Genomic DNA, 18,787 nt, shown 5'->3' on the forward strand with positions numbered 1-18,787 from the left:
GCAAAAAAAAAACCATGAAATTAAAATATATTTTTAATCCTATTTTTTGATCTAAATTAATGAATATTTTCTTTAAAATGTAAAATTTAAGTAAAGAAAATCGAGAACCTTACGCAGAAAATAAATGCATGACTTTACAATGAATCAAAGATGGCTGCGCCCAGGGGAAGTCCGGTTATTGACAAGGAGAAGAAATATGATCGGCAGTTAAGGTAGTATTTAAGCATTTGCTGTTTTTCTTTTGCAGATAAAACAAAGATGTGAAGTTTTTATTTTCTTAATCAGTAGGATATTGATGAAATATTCACTTTGTTGTTATAATACAACCCAGAAACTTATTACCCGGTGTCCGGAAATTGGGCACAAATTGTTAACGTTAAGGCAGTGGATATTTTGCCGGAGACGGCAAACCTTTAGTAAACGTTAGTTTGCCGGATATGCACTGAACATGCGCAGTTACTGTTTTTTGTACTTACACATTTTGCGGTGACAAATTTTAGTCTGGCTCCATGCCAATATTATCGTTGTAACCTCGATCGTATTCACAAGATGGGATTGGATTCAGACCATTTTATAATTTCGGACTTTATTTCCCTTTAAAAAAAATCCTCCAGAGCCACAAATCTGAAAAAGAAAATGTAATACTCTGCAATAAAATGTTAAAATAATAAAAGAAGAATATTCTTATTTATTTGGGGATGGGAAAAAAAACCTTAAAAATATGGCGGGGATCGGGATCGAACCCGAGTCATCCCGCTCACTAAAGCCTTTGCTTAACCACTACACCAAACGTGCTACACAACTTTTGGTGGGAATTTAATACATGTTATAATTCAGTCCTATCTTAAAGAGTACAGTGCCCTCTGTTTACTCCTAGAACTATGAGGCTCCACGTAGTGGAGCCTCATAGGTTCAGAAGCCCGCAAAATTGTTGTCAGCACAAAACACTAATTAAGTACAAAAACGTCCATCCCAAGCAGGCCGTTTTCCACAGAACCGCTGCACAGTTTGCCCCTAAACTCCATACAATACCTCATGACATACTCACGTTATGTGCACCCAACAAACATCGGTGGATTCTGTCTGTTTTTCGGCAAAAATGATGAAAAATATGCCCTTTCTGCACTGAGCCAACCTAACACTTGAAACGAGCACGCGTGCAGAATGATCGCAGTTATTTTCGGTTCGATCGCTCGGAGCGCGCCGCGGGGGTATGGTGTAGGAGCGGAACGATAGTATGCACATGCGTACAAGTGCAAGTACGTACCCCCCGCGGCGCGCTCCGAGCGATCGAACCGAAAATAACTGCGATCATTCTGCACGCGTGCTCGTTTCAAGTGTTAGGTTGGCTCAGTGCGGAAAGGGCATATTTTTCATCATTTTTGCCGAAAAACAGACAGAATCCACCGATGTTTGTTGGGTGCACATAACGTGAGTATGTCATGAGGTATTGTATGGAGTTTAGGGGCAAACTGTGCAGCGGTTCTGTGGAAAACGGCCTGCTTGGGATGGACGTTTTTGTACTTAATTAGTGTTTTGTGCTGACAACAATTTTGCGGGCTTCTGAACCTATGAGGCTCCACTACGTGGAGCCTCATAGTTCTAGGAGTACCCTCTGTTGATATGGATTACCGCCAGCAAATCTTTAGTAAACGTCAGTTTGCCGTCATTACCTCCGGCAAAATATCCACGTTAATCATCTAACGTTAATCATCGGGCGGGCGATCTGTAGAGTATAACAAATGGTACATCTATAGCCCTAGCCCAGGTTGGACTCCGTTCGTTGTGCACACGCAGCGTAGTCCAGGTTATGAATCTCACCTGCCAATACGAAAAAAATTATAACACATTTTTGGCATTTTTTTGCCTGACGGACATGACGGAGGAAGCTGAAATTTCGCTTTCATATTCCTTGTGTCCAGAGTTGTACCTGTGCTGGGTTTAGGAATGGCAAATATGTCCGTGGGCTGCATGTTTACCGAAAATAAACTTTAAATTCAAACCATGTAAAAGAGGCGTCATTTTACAGTACTTTTGAAGAACCAAGGCAGCTTTTACAAGCTTTCCCAGTGTTTTATCAACATTTTGAAAAGACCTGGCTTTGAAATTTACAGTAATAAAATAAACGCAGTGGCTATCCTTACGGCAGCGGTAACGCATTTCCCATTTTCTATCGTTACGGTACTGCAACTTTTATAAAAATATGAGAAGAACATATAAAATTAGAAGGAAAAAAAGTGAATTTGAACGTTATGAAATTCGGACTTTATTTCCCTTTTAAAAAAAAATCCTCCAAAGCCTCAGGTTAGCAAAGGAAAAAATTTCGAGTGCAAAACTGAGATGCGAACCCGCAACCTCGCGGTGCAAAATCCTACCCTCTATCGACTGAGGTATTGCACTGCTCACTAAAACGTGGGGAAACAAATAATTACATACCTACTTGCGTATCAAAAAAGTATCGTAGAGGGCGCTAAACAACGGCTTCCGTAACGATAGCCACTTCGTAAAATAAAATTCTGGGCTGAGAAATTTTTAGATTTTCATTAACAAATCAACAGGTTGTGGGGAGACCATGGTCAAGCAGCATTAGAATCAGCCCATGTGTGCCTCATTAATGCCACCGCAACAGGTACAGAGATCCTGAAGAACATCATCCTGCCTGGGATTGGCTCATTCTCCATCGTCGACGGCAACAAGGTCAAAGGTGAAGACATTGGCAACAAGTAAGTATGCACAATTCACTGGAACATGCATGCCTGATGCATATTAATTTAAGGGATACATAGCCCTTAAAACAAACAATATTTCACCTGACACGATCTTTGTGTAGACCCTTTACTTCCAAAAAGCAAACAGATAGTCATACATATATTTTGAATGTCTTAATTATTTTTCTCACTCTGTGATGCTTTTTCCATATTTGCAGCTTTTTCCTTGATAAGGACAGTCTTGGCAAATCCAGAGCACAGATTACCACTGAACTGTTGTTGGAACTCAACAGTGATGTCAGGGGAGACTTTGTGGAAGAAGTAAGACCAATGTTGTTCCAAATATAGTCACCCCGTAGAAAGCCAATTTGAAATCTGGCAACAGACATTTTTTTATTATTCCCCAGATTTGTTCAACCAAAACTGGTGTGCTCAGTCATTTTTTTTTTACTCTAAGTGCATTCTAACGTAGTGAAAGAATCTGACACATAACGTTAGTTCGTATTCTTCAAGTTGTTTTTGTGTTTGATTTCATCCTCTACCCCTTCTTGCATAATTGACCTCTCGCCGTTTGCAAGTTAGCCACGCCCCTTAGACAACCATATGGAGTTTTTGCACCAAGTTTTTTTTGTCTCAGATTTTGCGCGTTCTGCACCCATTTGTATATCATGTAATTGGACAATATTTCACAAGCTGCGTTGACGCGATTCTACCGCGATAGGTCAATTGCCGCAGGGGTGAGATTATTGAGTTATTGAGTTTGAATTTATTAGTTAGTTGCGCCTGAAAAAAAATGGCTGCATCGAGATGTAAGATGGTATGAGGAATTCCTTATTGGCCCAGTGAGCGGGGGTAATAATAATGTAAAGCGCATTTGATCTTTGATTAAGCCACCGTATCCACTATTTTTTATTGGATAATGTGCTTAGCACTTTGCTAACGTCCCAGTGAAACACCTAGATGTATATTAAGTAAGCGGTGTTGACGTGCCATGTTTCCAAATACTTAATGACAAAAGATTTCTTAAAATTCTTTCAGAGTGCAGAGCAGCTCCTGGAGAACAACCCCCAGTATTTTACAACTTTCAATGTTGTCATAGCAACAGATCTGGTTGAGAGGTAAATTTCCCAATGATATTAATATGTGTGATTTCGGTCATTTTGTCTTTATATTTGTCTTTGTTTTTTTACTTTAGAATTGTCTCGGTGTGATGCCTCCCTTGGTCATTAAATCAACATGTCCCAAATCATCATGGAAGTCAACAAATGTTATTGTTACTAAAATGTGCCTAATTTGATCACTTTAAAGAGTTCAAATTATTTTCTCAATATGTAGTTTGTCCTTAAACATGTTAAATTGAACAAAATCTTTTGCAGGACGTTGCTAGATTTAGCAGCCTTCTTATGGAATGCTGGGATACCTCTGCTGGTGTGTAGAAGTTATGGCTTCATTGGCTATATGCGCTTGGTAGTAAAAGAGCATACAGGTGAGCCTTAAGTCGTGTCTGATTACATGGCTATGACTGTCTCTAACACACACACGTCTATGGTGAGTGGATTCAGCCACTTCACATAGGGGCATGTGTAATGGCCAGTCATAGCCAAAGTATATAGTTTATATTCAGTGCTATCTGTTGTGCACACTGCAGAAATTCAAAATGGTATGAATTTTCATTATCACCAATTATATCAGTTGTATCACTAGTGAAGTAATACATTGAAACCTGATACGCATCGCAGGCTTCAATGTAAAGTATATCATTTGTCATTTGTGCAATTTCTCGTTTGAAGCAGCAAAAGTGCTCAAAATCTAAAGAAGAGTGCTTAACAACTAACCTGATGAAGTTTTAAATCTGTGAATGGTGTATACTCCGAGAAAATGATATTCTGGTATCTCAATTTTAATTCAAAAGTTGCCGAGTCATGTTTTGAATTGCGCCTGAAATCATCCGATTTCACATAGCTGCCGATTGCAGCTACGCGATGTCACGCACTGAACCAACGAATTATAGCAACTGCCTGTGCCCATGTGCATTGTGTCAATGCTTGTGCCCACCCATTCACGGCTTTGCCGAATTGAAAACAAGCTACAAACGGAAATTTCAAAAACAAATGCATTACTAAAAAAATGACCTTCTTGTTTTCTTCAAAATGACAGCAAGCCAGAAAGCCAATTTCCTAAACTCCCAAATGTGAAGTTGCAATCGCAAGTGGGTTGCTGATGGTACATACTTAAACCTTCAAAACAGACCAATGATTATGCACATTCTTTGTGAGGAATTTTCAAACAAACGTTTTGACTTTACAAATACAACGTGGTTTATTTCGGAAAAGTACCAAATTACTAGTCCCTCGGTGTTGGCTGATGTTGACTACCTCTCTCCGCTTCACTTCAGGAGGTTGTCAACTTGGCAAAACCTTACAACCAGTAATTTCACACTTCTTCGCCTCAAACCATGTTGTATTTGTTTGATACTCATGGGTGTAGATGGGGTAAAGTGGGGTAAAGTGGCTTGCTCAAGGACACAAAATATGGCCGGCAGGGGATTCAAACAACCAAGCCTCTGATCAAGAGTCACAAACTCAAAACCACAGGGCCACATTCCCTCTCATTCACAGTTACCGTCTCCAAAAAAAGGAAAAATTAAAAAAAACATTATTTACTTTGTTTGTTACAGTGATTGAGTCTCATCCAGACAATGCAAGGGACGATCTTCACCTTGACTGCCCCTTCCCTGGTCTGGTAGAGTTTGCTGACTCCTTGGACCTCAGTCACATGACCAAACAGGTGAGTAAATGGATTCTTTACATGAACAGTACATGGTATCAGTGTCATGACAACTCATTAGAAGTCCTCATGGTGGGGGACGCATTGCGTGCACGCACAATCCTTGTTCCCTAATTGTGGGGACCACACACCACTTCAGCGATAGTTATTATGGGGTCTGAAGCCACTATGGGGACAGCAGAAAGTCCCCATAACTCGGTCCTAATTTCCCTATAACAATAGATAACTTCCCCAATGCGGTGCTGGCCAGGGCACACAGCCTTACACACCACACAGTCGTGAATTTCTATACGCATGAGGACAATGCTTTGTGTTTCCCTTTGTCCTTGTAATGTTACACTCTCCCATAGACTGAGCAAATCGAGGACCGTTTTCAACAAAAGACCCAACGCTCGAGGACTGAAAGGATCTTTTGTTCTCCCATTGTGTGTCTGTCCTCTATCGTCAAGCCATACATGTACAGTTTTACTTTGACATCACATCTGAGAACAAGACATTGTGTTTCCCATAGACTAAGCACACAGACTTACGTTTGGGGACCTTTGTCAGCAAAAGATGTACGTTGAGGACAACGAAGAATTTGTTGTTTTGGATTAAATTTGTTTAAATTGTGATTATGACTTATTCTTGTCTTTGGTTTTATTTGCAGGAGCACATGCACACACCTTACCTTATCGTCCTGTACAAATTCCTGGAGAAGTGGAAAGCAGAGGTAATGTTGATCGTCTGAGGAGAGAACGTAGTAATTAGAACTTTATTTAAAAGAAAATAGGAGAAATTTTGTATGTGACACAACCAATGGAATGAGTATGAAATTGTGAGTTCCACCTTTGAGTTTCAAGCCTTGAATAAATCTTGCAAAATTGATATTGTAGTCTAAAAAAAAAGTCACAACTGTCCCCCTTAAAAAAAAGTCTCTGGTTTCTGGTCTGCGCACGATGTCTCAAAACCGCCAAACTCACTGGTTTGACTGGAATCCTGCTGCTGCACAATTTTAACGTGTTTTTAGATGGGGTTACAATCGAGTATAAGCTTTATGTGGCCTCTGTGGGCTCCAATACATTTTGCCCTAAATTTATTCGGGCACCATTGGCAGTCATCAAAAAAAAAAGTAAGGGAAAAAAACTAAATCCGCATTGCTGCAGCACTTTTGGGGCAAGCTCCATACCAGAACATTCTTCTTATGTTTCAGCACGGGGGAGAGATTCCCAAGAACTACAAGGAGAAGGACAGCCTTCGTCAGACGATCCGAGGCGGGATCCTGCTCAACGTGGACGGCGTACCGGAGCTGGAGGAGAACTTTGACGAAGCCATCAAGAGCGTCAACGCATCGGTGGTGGTGACGCGCGTCCCTAGCGAAGTGCAGGACATACTCCGGGATCCGTCATGTGTCAATCTCACGTCAGAGGTAGGGCCTCTGCTGGGAGAGCCAAGAAGTTCTCAAGTCCAGTTTTCTTAAATTTTTAATTACTCCAAACTTTTCTGGTCAAATTTTTTTTAAATTTCTTCAGTTCCTTATTCAAACATAGCCAAACCCTTCAAGGTAGCTTGAACTATTGACCCTGAAAATACTGGCCAAACACCAGCCCCTCTGACAAGAACCATGTTGTGTAATAAGATCCTTATAGTGAGTAATAAGATCCTTATAGTGAGTAATAAGATCCTTATAGTGAGTAATAAGATCCTTATAGTGAGTAATAAGATCCTTATAGTGAGTAATAAGATCCTTATAGTGAGTAATAAGATCCTTATAGTGAGTAATAAGATCCTTATAGTGGGTAATCAGATCCTTATAGTGAGTAATAAGATCATTATAGTGAGTATAGCCGGCCTCACTGCAGGGCATAGATAATTCTGTCAACAAGACTAGTCTACAAGCTCAACTAACTGCTGTTTGCAGTCATCTGACCACTATACAACCAAAATATGATAGACAAAAAATACTTGCAGTGTATTTCGACCCCCCCGCAAATGTGTACCGTAGTTGGGAGTTTGACCATTTGATTTTGGGTAAAAAAAAATAGCGAGGCGCAGGGTACATTTAATGCTTGTTTGGGGATATTGTTCACTCTAATTTAACTATACTAGGCTTAGCCTCTTTAGATGGATCTCAATGTATATAGGGAGTCCGTGATGTACACATTTCTCAACACACAAATTCTCAACCTCAGATTATGAAAAAACCTGGGAGTCTGATCAACCAAAGTGAATCATGTTATTCCTGTATACATCTTGGTTGTTTCTGCAGAGTTCTTCCTTCTGGGTGATCGCCCAAGCCGTCAAGCAGTTTGTGGATAACGAAGGTGGTGGCAAGCTCCCCTTACGTGGCTCTATCCCAGACATGACGGCCGACTCCAAGCGATACATCCAACTACAGAATGTGTGAGTTTACAAATACCGTATGGCTTGAGAAGAAGCTGTTCCAATTTGCCTGGTCCCAAGTTTTTGACAAGTGTTCATAGGCGAGTACTTTTATCCAAGTAACAAAGTACTGCCGAGTACGGAATTGTCAAGCAACCACTCGCTTGACACAGTATTTGTGGCATTTGGTTATATCAGATGTCAGCTGGAACATTTTGCCTCTAAATTTTCGGCAAAAATAATCCCTGCACGAAGTGGTTAATGTACTTCCTCTATAGTATAGTACTACCAAACAGCAGTGTAGCCAATTCTACTTCACTGACACATTCAAACAAAGATCCGTGCAAGAAGTGTATTTGGGGCATAAATATGTATAAGGTGAAAGAATTGATCCGTGAATCACATTTACATCAGTTGTGAAAAGACTCTTTGTGTAAAATCCCCTCTTTGAATCCTCTCCTTGTATATGTGATAAGTGATGTGTTTTGCTTTGACCTAAATCCCAGGTATATGGAGCAGGCCAAGCAGGATTTCGCAGCTGTTGCATCAAGGGTCCACCAGATCCTTGTCTCATTAGGAAAAGTAAGTCTGCTTGTAAATAGATGCTGCTGTTGAAGCAGTACAAGTTGAATTGAAACCACTCCCTCCAAGATCTTGAAATGTTGTTTTTAAGGGAACAGTTTTATTTTGGTACATATTCAAAATTGTATGTTTGGTTGCATAGTGATGGTATTGGGGTTTGGGTTTTCACACCCTCCATGACCCTCCCCCTTCCCCTCCCCCAGCTTTCCCTCCAGCTTCCCCCCCCCCCCCCCCCCCAGCTGCTCCCCCCCCCAAAAAAAAGAGGACAAAGGCTAGACGCCAATATTGAACTGTGAACTAAAAAGTGCCCTGAAGGACCTACGAGGCTGCAAGTCCTCGTAGTCATCACAAGTTATCACAAGTCAATCACAAGTCAATCTCAAGTCAATCACAAGTCAATCACAAGTCAATTACAAGCTAATCACAAGTCAATCACAAGTCAATCACAAGTCAATCACAAGTCAATCACAAGTCAATCACAATTCAATCACAAGTCCAATTCAAATGAACGGTGACAAAGGCATTCCTTTGTTATTGAGGACTTGTTTTTATCTTGGACTTGTGAATAAAATTGTGATTTACGTATGACGTATTTGTGACGTATTTGTAATGTACTTGTGATGTATTTGTGATTTACATATGACGTACATGTATTTGATTTAACACAACATCAGATGCACCTCATCAATGTGCCTACACCCCTTTTTAATTACAGACCCCTGATAGCATACCAGATACGGAGATCAAACTGTTCTGTAAGAACGCTCACTTTCTCCGAGTAGTCCGGTGCCGGTCACTGGCCCAGGAGTACACCAGGGACACATGCAGTTCCTCAGATATAGGTGAGAATGTTGCACAAAATGGTAGTCCCCTGTCCCATAATACTGAGACTATTTCGAAGAGTAGTTTGTACAAAAAGTTAAAGTTTTTCGTGCATTATAACAATTTTTTAAAGTTAAACAAAGAAATTGGCTGGAGCGGGGTTTGAACCTACGACCTCTTAATGTACATCTGGCGACCGGATGAAATCAAACATGTTTGCTTTATTCGCATCTGATTTCACCGGATCCAATGTCACTGGAAAGGTGTGCGGGCAGCACTCCGATTTCAACGGACGCGATATTTATGTTAACCAATCAGATTCATGAAGGAAGTCACATGATTTAAAATTGAGAGCTGCCATTTTGTTATCACGTGACTGGTCATCATGTGACTGGTCATCATGTGACTGGTCATCATGTGACTGATCCTCATGTGACTGATCATCATGTGACTGATCATCATGTGACTGATCATCATGTGACTGGTTATAGAACGGGTATGTGTGCGGGTTAACGTCGCGGTCTCCGCAACGGTGAAAAAAACAAGTTTTTGGTGATTTGGTAACTGGTTAAATCGGAAAGGCGTGCTGCGGGCTTAAGGATCTGTTGACTTTTTTGGGGGGGGGGGATTTTAGTTGGATGGTACTCCAAAATAATCATGACTCAATTTGTTCTCCTCTCTGTGTTCTGTTCTGGGTAGCCTCCCATCTAGAGAACCCTGACAGCGAGGTGGTGCTGTACATTATGCTGCGAGCGGCCGATCGGTTCTACAATCAATATAACCGCTTCCCTGGTTGCTATGACGACCAAGTAGAAGGGGACACCTTCAAACTCAAGGTAATATGATGACTCAGTAAACAAATGTTGTGAATTTAAACCATGGGATATGTATAGACATACAAGGTGTTCCCCTCAAAAAGGAACCCTCTTTTTCACAACTTTAAAAAGAAATACCTCGCAAATATTGATACATATGAAGAGTATAGTTCATTAGCTATTCAACAACGAACAAATCTTTTCAATCGGGTAATTATTTATTGAGCTATGGCCAATTTTAAAAAGGGCCGATTATTCATTTTGTCCACAGTTTTAATTGTCATTTAATAGGAATGTAATGGATTTGGGTTAAGGGTAGTTTTGCTTTCTTTAAATTTTTTAGTCTTTCTGTATTTTGTGTCTTTTATATTTTTCAGTGTTTGCAACAATGGTCATTTCTCCTTTTGGAAGAAAATATTGGTCCTGAAAAGGACTGTTTGGTTAACTTCTTAGATAACTTCTTTCAGCCCGTGTTCTTATTGTGGCAGTGAAATATCAGTTGCCGTGGACAAAATGAAAAAGCGGTACTTGTTTTCAATTGGCCATACCTCGATAAATATTTACCCGATTTGAGAGATTTTTTCGAGTTCAAAACCTATTGAAGTGTACCCTCTAAATATGTATCGATATTTGTGATGTATTTATTTTTTAAAAGCTGCAAAAAAGAGGGGGCTTCACCCTGTTTTAGCACGGATTTAGGGCCTTTTTCTTTTTTTCCAGATCTTCGGTCACAGAAAACTGGTCACTTGGCCTGATGAACTGGTATAATAACTATGAAGCACTGTGATATAATGGTGTAAATCGATTTATAAGCACCACTTTATTTGGACTGTTTCCTATTGCCTACGTTGAATTATAATCCCATATCATTGTTTGTTACTTGTCTTTCAGAGCTGTGTGCATAATATCTTGCATGAGTGGGGAGTCAACTTTACAATGAAAGACGACTACATCAATGAAATGTAAGCATTCTGATCAGTGGCGGATCTGGGGGGGGGGGGGGCGTGTTTATGGGTCTAACACCCCCCCCTCAACCACTTTCCCCCCCCCCCCCACTTTTGGTATACATTTCAAAAGGTTTTTTCTTCAATCAATCGACCAAAAAACACACTTCTGCTTGATCGATGGATTACATTTATATTTTTGGAAATTGTAAATTTATAGTTATTGATTTCAGAAAATCTCAAAGCCTCGAAATGGTCAGTTTCAGCCAAAAATGACTTCACATGCCCTTGGTGCAAAAACAGCATTAGCAACTTTGTCCAGGTTTCACGAGGAGCAGGTCTGAAGTAATACATCTTTGCTCGGAATATGTTCTGAAAAAAAGTCTGAGCCCAAAAAATATCTCGGCAAAGTTCCTGGCTAAAAAGTATGCATGCATGTTATTGTTCGCTCACTCACTGCCCTGCCACTCAGTGTGATATAACAATGAAACTAACAATTTTGACGTCATGAAAATCCTATTTCTTATTTCAGGTGTCGCTATGGAGCAGCAGAGCTACACTCAGTTGGCGCTTTCCTCGGCGGAGCGGCTGCCCAAGAAGTCATCAAAATCATCACTCATCAATTTGTCCCGTTCAACAACACATACATCTACAATGCTACCACCGCCACATCTGCCACGTTTCAGCTGTGAGGGGGATACCCCAACGTCCCATGCATGGAAAGGACACCCAGCTCCACTGTAGATCGGCGTGGACATCCAGAAAGTTGGGATATTTTCTTACCTCACTCCCGGACTTTCTGGACCCATTTTTCTTGAACCTCAACGGAACTCGAATCCGGAGTTCTGAATGGTATCTAAGAGCATCTGTTGAAATTTGTCATGCAAATGAATGGATGTTTTCATCAGCTGATGTAGCACGGCCCCAACTAATGTCCAATACGGCAGAGTCTCACAAAATCAATCATTTCATTAAGAGCAATTTCAGTTGTTTGCCTGAGATAGGTCACTTTTTAACACCACCATCAACTTCTTGAATACAATTTGTTGTCCTGCAGCAATAACTGTCCATCGATATCCCTCATTTACGCCATCAGCCTCGGTCCCATCTTCATAGTGATTTTTGGCAAGGTATAAACCTCCAGAGTTGGAAAATATGGGATATCATTGCAGCGGTGGCAGCTTTTTGGGTGTTATCACCTTTTTTTTTCAAAATATCCATCAAAATGCTTGTTACCACTCTAGGGGCGGTATACCTAGCGCATGTGCACTATAATCATTTATGCCCTGATTTGATACTGACCAAACCCCCAGGCTGATGGCCTAATTGTATACGCAAGACACCACACAAACACATACTCTCAGAAGCCTGGTAATACTCAATCCTGAAATTCCAACTTAAGTTGAGGCTAGGCGCCTCAAAAGGGGTTAAAAATGGCATATCCCACATCACAGCAGTTAACTATTTTGCTATATTTGTGCCAATAACTTACCAAAAAAATGGTTTTAAATTACTGTACGAAAGAAATTGAATCACTGCGATGTAACCTCTGTTAGCTGAAGGTTTTTATGTCCTGCTGGACTTTAGTTGAGCGTTTGACGTTGCAGTTCTCATTGCGCGAAGCAGGGCAGGGTCCACACGCGCGGGCAATGAATTCAGTACGATATCACCCCTGATACTTGGCCGTCCTAGACCAATGAAATGACAGTGTCCAAGCACACGATATAACAAACTCTTTTGGATTTACCCAAATTTACCTACTTCAAATGGCACCCCCTTGTGTCCTCAATACTTCAAAATATGCTAATGAATAAAGACATTGGCAGTTTTGGAGTCTGCCAACCGAGACAGTTTCCTGGAGGACAGAGTTCGTGTCACACTTCATTTAATTTCCTTGTTGAACCTTAAGAACAAAACAAAATATTATGTTTCTCTCATCTGTATTGAGACATCTCTTTTTGAGATCTCCTGTACCAATGTATGGATGATGACTAACCATTTTGCTTAAGTGCATGACATACATGTAAGCCCAAGTGATGCAGTTGAGTAGAGAAATGCTAAAGTAAAATTGTGTACATACATGTATTTATATTATCAGGAACCAAGTGATGACATTGCATCCTAATCAAGAGGATAAAATAATTAAAACAATTTCAATAAGAACCCTATTATTATATCTCTGTGTCAGTTATTTGTTTCTAGCACTTTATCACTGTTTTACTATAAAGCGCAAATGGTGGGTAAGCATTATATTCACTGTGTGGACTTCCCAACAAAAGAGGTCCACATAAACCAGGTAGCAGCGACGTTGTGTGGACGTGGGCAAGTCCACACAGTGTTTCCCCCTTTCTACTACAGGATTCCCAAGACATTAGTGCGAGCAGTCGCGCAGGCCGTATCATGCCGTTAGATAGCACACTACTGACATATGTAACGTGAAACATCATGCACGATCCACTAACGACCACTAGCGTCTTGGGCCGAGACTACTGAAGCAGGTGTTCTCCCACAAAGCAGGCGTACACCTGCAAAGCGGGGGACAGGCGGCAACACACCTCCATGCAAGCGGGCAAGAGGAGCCTTGTCATTATGTAAAAAAAAAAGCGGCTGCACTTGCAAAACTTGGACTTTCATGTCATTTCTATGTCCATGCAGGTTGCCCAGCTACTAAATAAGAACCCATTCATTCTGAAGAGCCAGGCATACTATACAAATATTGACTGCTTCGAGTGGTGTAGTAAAAACTAGCTTCCAGAAGTGATCCAAGAAGCATTCTATTTGTCCTGAGGCGAAGCCAAGGAAAAATAGAATGCTCCATGGATCACCGAGTGAGGCTAGTTTTACTACACGAGGTAAAGCAGTCAAAATTTGTTTTATAACACCTCCCATAGATTCTACTTGATTTTAAGCAATAACTGATTAATTTAGTCTGAATACAATTAAAATTTACTTCTATCTGAATATGAAATTCGTTGAAAATTAAATAGCACTTTTCCAAGCTACCCCTTCACGAAATGTTTGAACCCAGCTCTGTGGCGCTAGCGCTTGGGAGCAGTACGCACAATGCACAATGCACACCTGTATGTATTTGCATACGATGCGTATAGTACTTTGGTTGCCAAGGGTGTAGTACTTTTGGCTGTACACAGCAAGTTAGCAAAAATAGCGACTGCCATGTGACTCGCTCTCGGCCAATCAAGATACAGAATCTGTGGGTGAGGTGTTATAAATATAGTTATGTGAGGGTTTAAAAAAGTTAAAAACAGGCACTTTCCAACAATATATTTGTACAGTGTATTCAAGCCAGTTTAGTTTGGGCCTGATTGATAGTATTGTCAGTCTATGTTAGATCTCTGTTTTGATTTTTACGTGAAATACAAAGACAAACTGCAAAATGTGACAGGAACACACCATCATTTAAATTCAGAAAAGATTTATTGAAACTTCACTCGGATAAGTTGCAAACCTTGTACGTTGTTTCATAGTCATCAAACTTCTAATAGTGGATTTCTTTACAACAGTGAAACCAAACATTAATTAGTAAAAGTATGCATGTACAGACTTTGTATAAGGGTCAAGATCTTCTATTGCAGTATTAAAGTTCTGTACACTGGTCAACTGCAATCGGGAAAAAGTGTACAATACATGCTGCTGCAATGCATAACTAATTGAACTTACTTTTATGAGTAAATTTAAGAACTGGTGTCACAGAACTAACCAGCAAAATGGTTTCAGAAATTACATGAATATATGCTCTTTTGTTGTGACAGTGCGACAGAATTAAATGCAAAGCCACACAAACGTTTAGGAGTTTGAAGACCAAGACGACATCGGTGTCGATAGACTTGTTAAAATAAATACCTTGAAGTTGTAATGAAAACGAGGAAGCAATATGCAATGGAAAACAGGATTTGTTTTCAAATTTTCGTTTTAATTGATAAACTGGTTAAATTCTCCGTACATTCAGCTTCACATGTTTATGAGATTGAGCTATAACTACTTTCAGGAATTTATCGCAGTTAGTGTCATTTCTGTACACAAAGTTATTTTATTCTCTTTCTTTTCTGAGGACATACTTCAGAGCACAAAATCAGCAAAACGTCTTATATTAAAATTGCATGTGTACATGTACAATACTCGGGACTGTGTGTCACTGCCAATGACTGACTGGAAAAATCTTGTCAACTGTGAATGCACAAATTTGGAGTGTTAAAAAACTTAATGTTACATTGAAGTTATCGTGCTACGGCTAGCCCAATTGTAGTACCTGGGACATCCCGCGTTATGTCTTACACCTTTCGATCTTGCAGTGAGTATATCCCAGTCAAAGCCTATTCAAAGCAAGCTGGAACTAAAAATGAACTATGTAAGATGTTCATGGTACTTAAAGTGTTAACGACAGGTTTGAAAGTACATGTATTAAGCTGACAGTAAGTCAGTTAGGTATTTCAACTGCATATGTCCACATCAAGATTTGAAGATTTATACAAAATACAGCAGACAAATGCACACGAGTCTATGGGGCAATGGCAACCTAATCTGCAATGTGCAATGTTTTGTGCAAGCAAACACAATATGGAAATACATTTTGTTTTACATATAAGTTAAAAACATGAATACTGCCAAACACTGTGCAGTCCAATATTTGCAGAATTTGGAACTTCCCTAGGAGTCAGGTATTATTCTAAAGGTTGTTAATAACCCCATGATTCTGCAGGCAGAAGGCATATTGTCTATCCCAAAGAGAAACTCAAATCTAGAGGTGCACACACACAGTTAAAACACCAAACTGGATTACAGGTTGTTTGTGCTGACTGTTTACAAAATGTACAAGGCATGTCAGTGGCAGTTAACATCAGTCCAGACCTAGAATAAAGCCCATAGTTATCCAACTACAAGCTCATCACCGTTGAAGACGTACTCCGGGACCTCTAGGTTCTCGGGTGCGGGCCCCTTCCTGATTCTGCCTGAAGCGTCGTAATGGGAGCCGTGGCAGGGGCAGTAGTACCCACCGAAATCGCCAGCGTTGGCGATGGGCACGCACCCCAGGTGTGTGCAGACACCGATGAGGATGAGCCACTCGGGATCCTGGACGCGCTCGTTGTCGTGCTGAGGGTGGCGTAAAGAGGACAATTCGACGGATGTCACGTCGTCGATCTCAGCCTGGGTGCGATGCCGAACAAAGAGGGGTTTGCCGCGCCACTTGAAGGTCACATTCTTTCCCTGAGGATTAAGTGATGAGGAAGAATCAACAGATTTAACAAGTCCAGTTTACACTTAGTAACGTCTCAGAAGTCGGAACGCTTTGAACATTCCACAGGGAAACATCTCCTGTTCCAATTGGGAACATGGGTTGTTTCCACTGAGAACAGTCCGGGAACACCAGGTAATCCCGCATGGGAATGTTGGTCCATGTGCGTGCGTGCTTACCTGAAAACGGCCTTTTCCAGTTGGGCACCCATGGAAGCACACCGCGTTCCCAATGGGAACACACAGTGTTCCTAAAAGGAATGTTTTTACAGAATGGGAGTGTTCCGGCTTTTAAGATGCTCCCTTAATGCAAATGCGAATGCGAATGCCAAGAAATAGACCGAACCGCTTAGCCCCACCGTATGATGTTTTAACCAATCACAGCCACGATAATTATATGTCCGACATGCTTGAACAAAAGTATGTAATTGCCAACTGCAGCAGGATACCACAGTGGCTTTGTTCAAGCTATCGTAGTTTCAGATTGGCAGTTCATGTACAGGCGTTGATGGCCCAATGTAACAAGATCCCACAGACTCTTACACCTGATTCACTGTGTTGCATCCAGCATGGTGAGGGTTTTAACGTACATGAATTCTCTCTTAACATGCTTAAAAGATACTAACCTCTGGGATCTCAGCCAGTTTAATCTCAATCTTGGCCATGGCCAGAACATCGGCAGACGCACTCATGGTGCTGACGAAATCCGTCACCAGGGTTTTGGCTACGTAGGCCGTGGCAATGCTGCCAGCGCCGACCATCATGTAGGAGTAGGCCTTACGATCCACTGATTTCTGGCTGGCCGGTTTGTTGGGATCTTGTGTGTCTGAGTGGCGGTACTCTGAGAAGTCAGGAACTTGGATGTCTGTGTGGGCATATCTGACATAGCTGGGGCCTAGAGTAAGATAGAAAAAAAAAATGGTATTTTGGCATTGTTGACATTTTAACTTTCCCTGGTTAATTAAATAAAGGTACCGGTAAGTACAGTCGTTTTTCTAGTTCCGGATTTTTCCAAGTTCCAGATTGCTTCAAATAAAAACCTACCTTTTTTTTCTGATGAAGTGCAGTTTGAAAAGGAAAATGTAAGCTTCTTCATACACAGACATCTTTTGGGAAAAATCTTCAGAAAAGGAATTTTGGCGAGATTTCTGACTCGCACTTTGACATGTTTGGACCGTTTGTAGAAAATCACGGGAGCTGCGAATCGACAATAAATTTTCTTTTCCTTACATCACTCACACTGTGTGATTTCAAATATTTTGTTCATACACTACAGTCGTATAAACTCTTCCATCGAATGGTTGTTGAATCAAAATAAGTTGAGAGTCTCTTATATTATATTTGAAAATTTGTCAACGAATGACCATATATGTTTTTGCCTAGTTCCGGAACGCACGTGCACTTTCGTCCCAACTGCACGTCCGTTAATCGTTTTTGTGTGATTTTTGATGATTTTCAGCAAAACAAAAATTCTCGGAACTCTTTCCAGATATGTGACTTAACAAGGCTTCTTAGATTTTCGACAAAAATATATTATAAGATTTGTGCATTTAATTTATCTACCTCAAATTTTCAATCATTTATGATATGATTTTAAATATTTTGCATGCAGTTGTTTTTACCAAAATCGAAAGAAATTCATTTATTTCATATTTAAATTAAACAAACGTGTAATGTCGGATGGCAAACAAAAGTTAGTTTATTTTTTTAGTGACCAAAGTTGTGCCGTAAACTTGTCCTTTATTCAACAAACATCGATCCACATTGTTTTCAGAAGTAGGACACAATGGACATGATGGAGACTCCGTAGAATGACGTTTTCCGTTCGTGCGCGAATTATGGGCACGAAACTTTCGTCACTTCGTGGCAGCCAATTTGACTCATCTGCAGACGACGACGTTCTTGACGTTCGATAATGTTCAAATTATTTTGCAAGAAAAAATCGGTCAAAGTACTAAGTGCGCGAAACAGGTCTTACAAACGGGTCTTACAGTTACAAACTCACCCTGCACACCCGATGTAACTTTCAGACTGCTGCGTGGTCTGAGAGCGCTCATCGCTTCATTTGTGAGTTTCGCTGTGTCGGATGGAACCTTGAAAGTTGGGAGTAAATTGGGAGCGACAACCACGGCTGGCCTTAGTTGTGATGCTACGTTTTGAGAGGTAGCGCTTATAAAGGGAGCGAACGCCCCAATTTTGGTACCGACAGCCAACATTTTAGAAAATATTTATCAAAAATCCACAGTCTAAAAAAGCCGGTAGGACGGCGTTATGGCAGTTTCACTGAGTCAGGGTTATCGACGACGAATAACCGATATTGGGAGTACTGGAATGAGTCTCACGAAAGCACCCTTTCGCCTGTTGGTTTGAATGGAATTAAAATCGATACTAGTATTTCGATTTACTATTAACCGATTATTTTCACTACACTCGTACTACATAATCGTTCTTGAAGCAAAAACCTCCTAGGTGAGTGAAATATTACTACCCCTGTCATGGGCGGGTCTTAGATTTGGGA

At 40.7% G+C, this 18,787-nt stretch overlaps 2 protein-coding genes across 2 annotated transcripts; one reads left to right on the forward strand and one right to left on the reverse strand.

Moving 5' to 3' along the window:
• Positions 1 to 102: 102 nt before the first annotated feature.
• LOC119739327 (NEDD8-activating enzyme E1 regulatory subunit-like) lies at positions 103 to 12,147 on the forward strand. Its single transcript, XM_038214219.1, has 14 exons — positions 103 to 212; positions 2,559 to 2,723; positions 2,927 to 3,029; positions 3,747 to 3,826; positions 4,085 to 4,194; positions 5,386 to 5,495; positions 6,145 to 6,207; positions 6,688 to 6,903; positions 7,744 to 7,877; positions 8,363 to 8,438; positions 9,154 to 9,280; positions 9,960 to 10,096; positions 10,967 to 11,037; positions 11,552 to 12,147. The coding sequence occupies exons 1-14, from the start codon at positions 151 to 153 to the stop codon at positions 11,709 to 11,711; spliced, it is 1,614 nt and encodes a 537-aa protein (XP_038070147.1). The 5' UTR covers positions 103 to 150; the 3' UTR covers positions 11,712 to 12,147.
• Positions 12,148 to 14,435: 2,288 nt separating this feature from the next.
• Positions 14,436 to 18,581, reverse strand: LOC119739536 (cytochrome b-c1 complex subunit Rieske, mitochondrial-like). Its single transcript, XM_038214512.1, has 3 exons — positions 18,275 to 18,581; positions 16,896 to 17,164; positions 14,436 to 16,242 (listed from the first exon to the last, which is right to left on the reverse strand). Exons 1-3 carry the CDS (start codon positions 18,483 to 18,485, stop codon positions 15,904 to 15,906), a joined length of 819 nt encoding a protein of 272 aa, XP_038070440.1. The 5' UTR covers positions 18,486 to 18,581; the 3' UTR covers positions 14,436 to 15,903.
• Positions 18,582 to 18,787: the final 206 nt, after the last annotated feature.

This window comes from Patiria miniata, unplaced genomic scaffold (assembly GCF_015706575.1).
Source record: "Patiria miniata isolate m_02_andy unplaced genomic scaffold, ASM1570657v1 HiC_scaffold_30, whole genome shotgun sequence".
Lineage (NCBI taxonomy): Eukaryota > Metazoa > Echinodermata > Asteroidea > Valvatida > Asterinidae > Patiria > Patiria miniata.

Excerpts from the sequence above, each read along its gene's own strand:
- LOC119739327 (XM_038214219.1), top strand. The coding sequence starts at position 151 with ATGGCTGCGCCCAGGGGAAGTCCGGTTATTGACAAGGAGAAGAAATAT. Across the intron at positions 4,195-5,385 it reads GGTAGTAAAAGAGCATACAG|TGATTGAGTCTCATCCAGAC; the intron begins GTGAGCCTTAAG and ends TGTTTGTTACAG. Across the intron at positions 7,878-8,362 it reads TACATCCAACTACAGAATGT|GTATATGGAGCAGGCCAAGC; the intron begins GTGAGTTTACAA and ends CCTAAATCCCAG.
- LOC119739536 (XM_038214512.1), bottom strand. The coding sequence starts at position 18,485 with ATGTTGGCTGTCGGTACCAAAATTGGGGCGTTCGCTCCCTTTATAAGC. Across the intron at positions 17,165-18,274 it reads AGTTACATCGGGTGTGCAGG|GCCCCAGCTATGTCAGATAT; the intron begins GTGAGTTTGTAA and ends ATCTTACTCTAG. Across the intron at positions 16,243-16,895 it reads AACTGGCTGAGATCCCAGAG|GGAAAGAATGTGACCTTCAA; the intron begins GTTAGTATCTTT and ends CTTAATCCTCAG.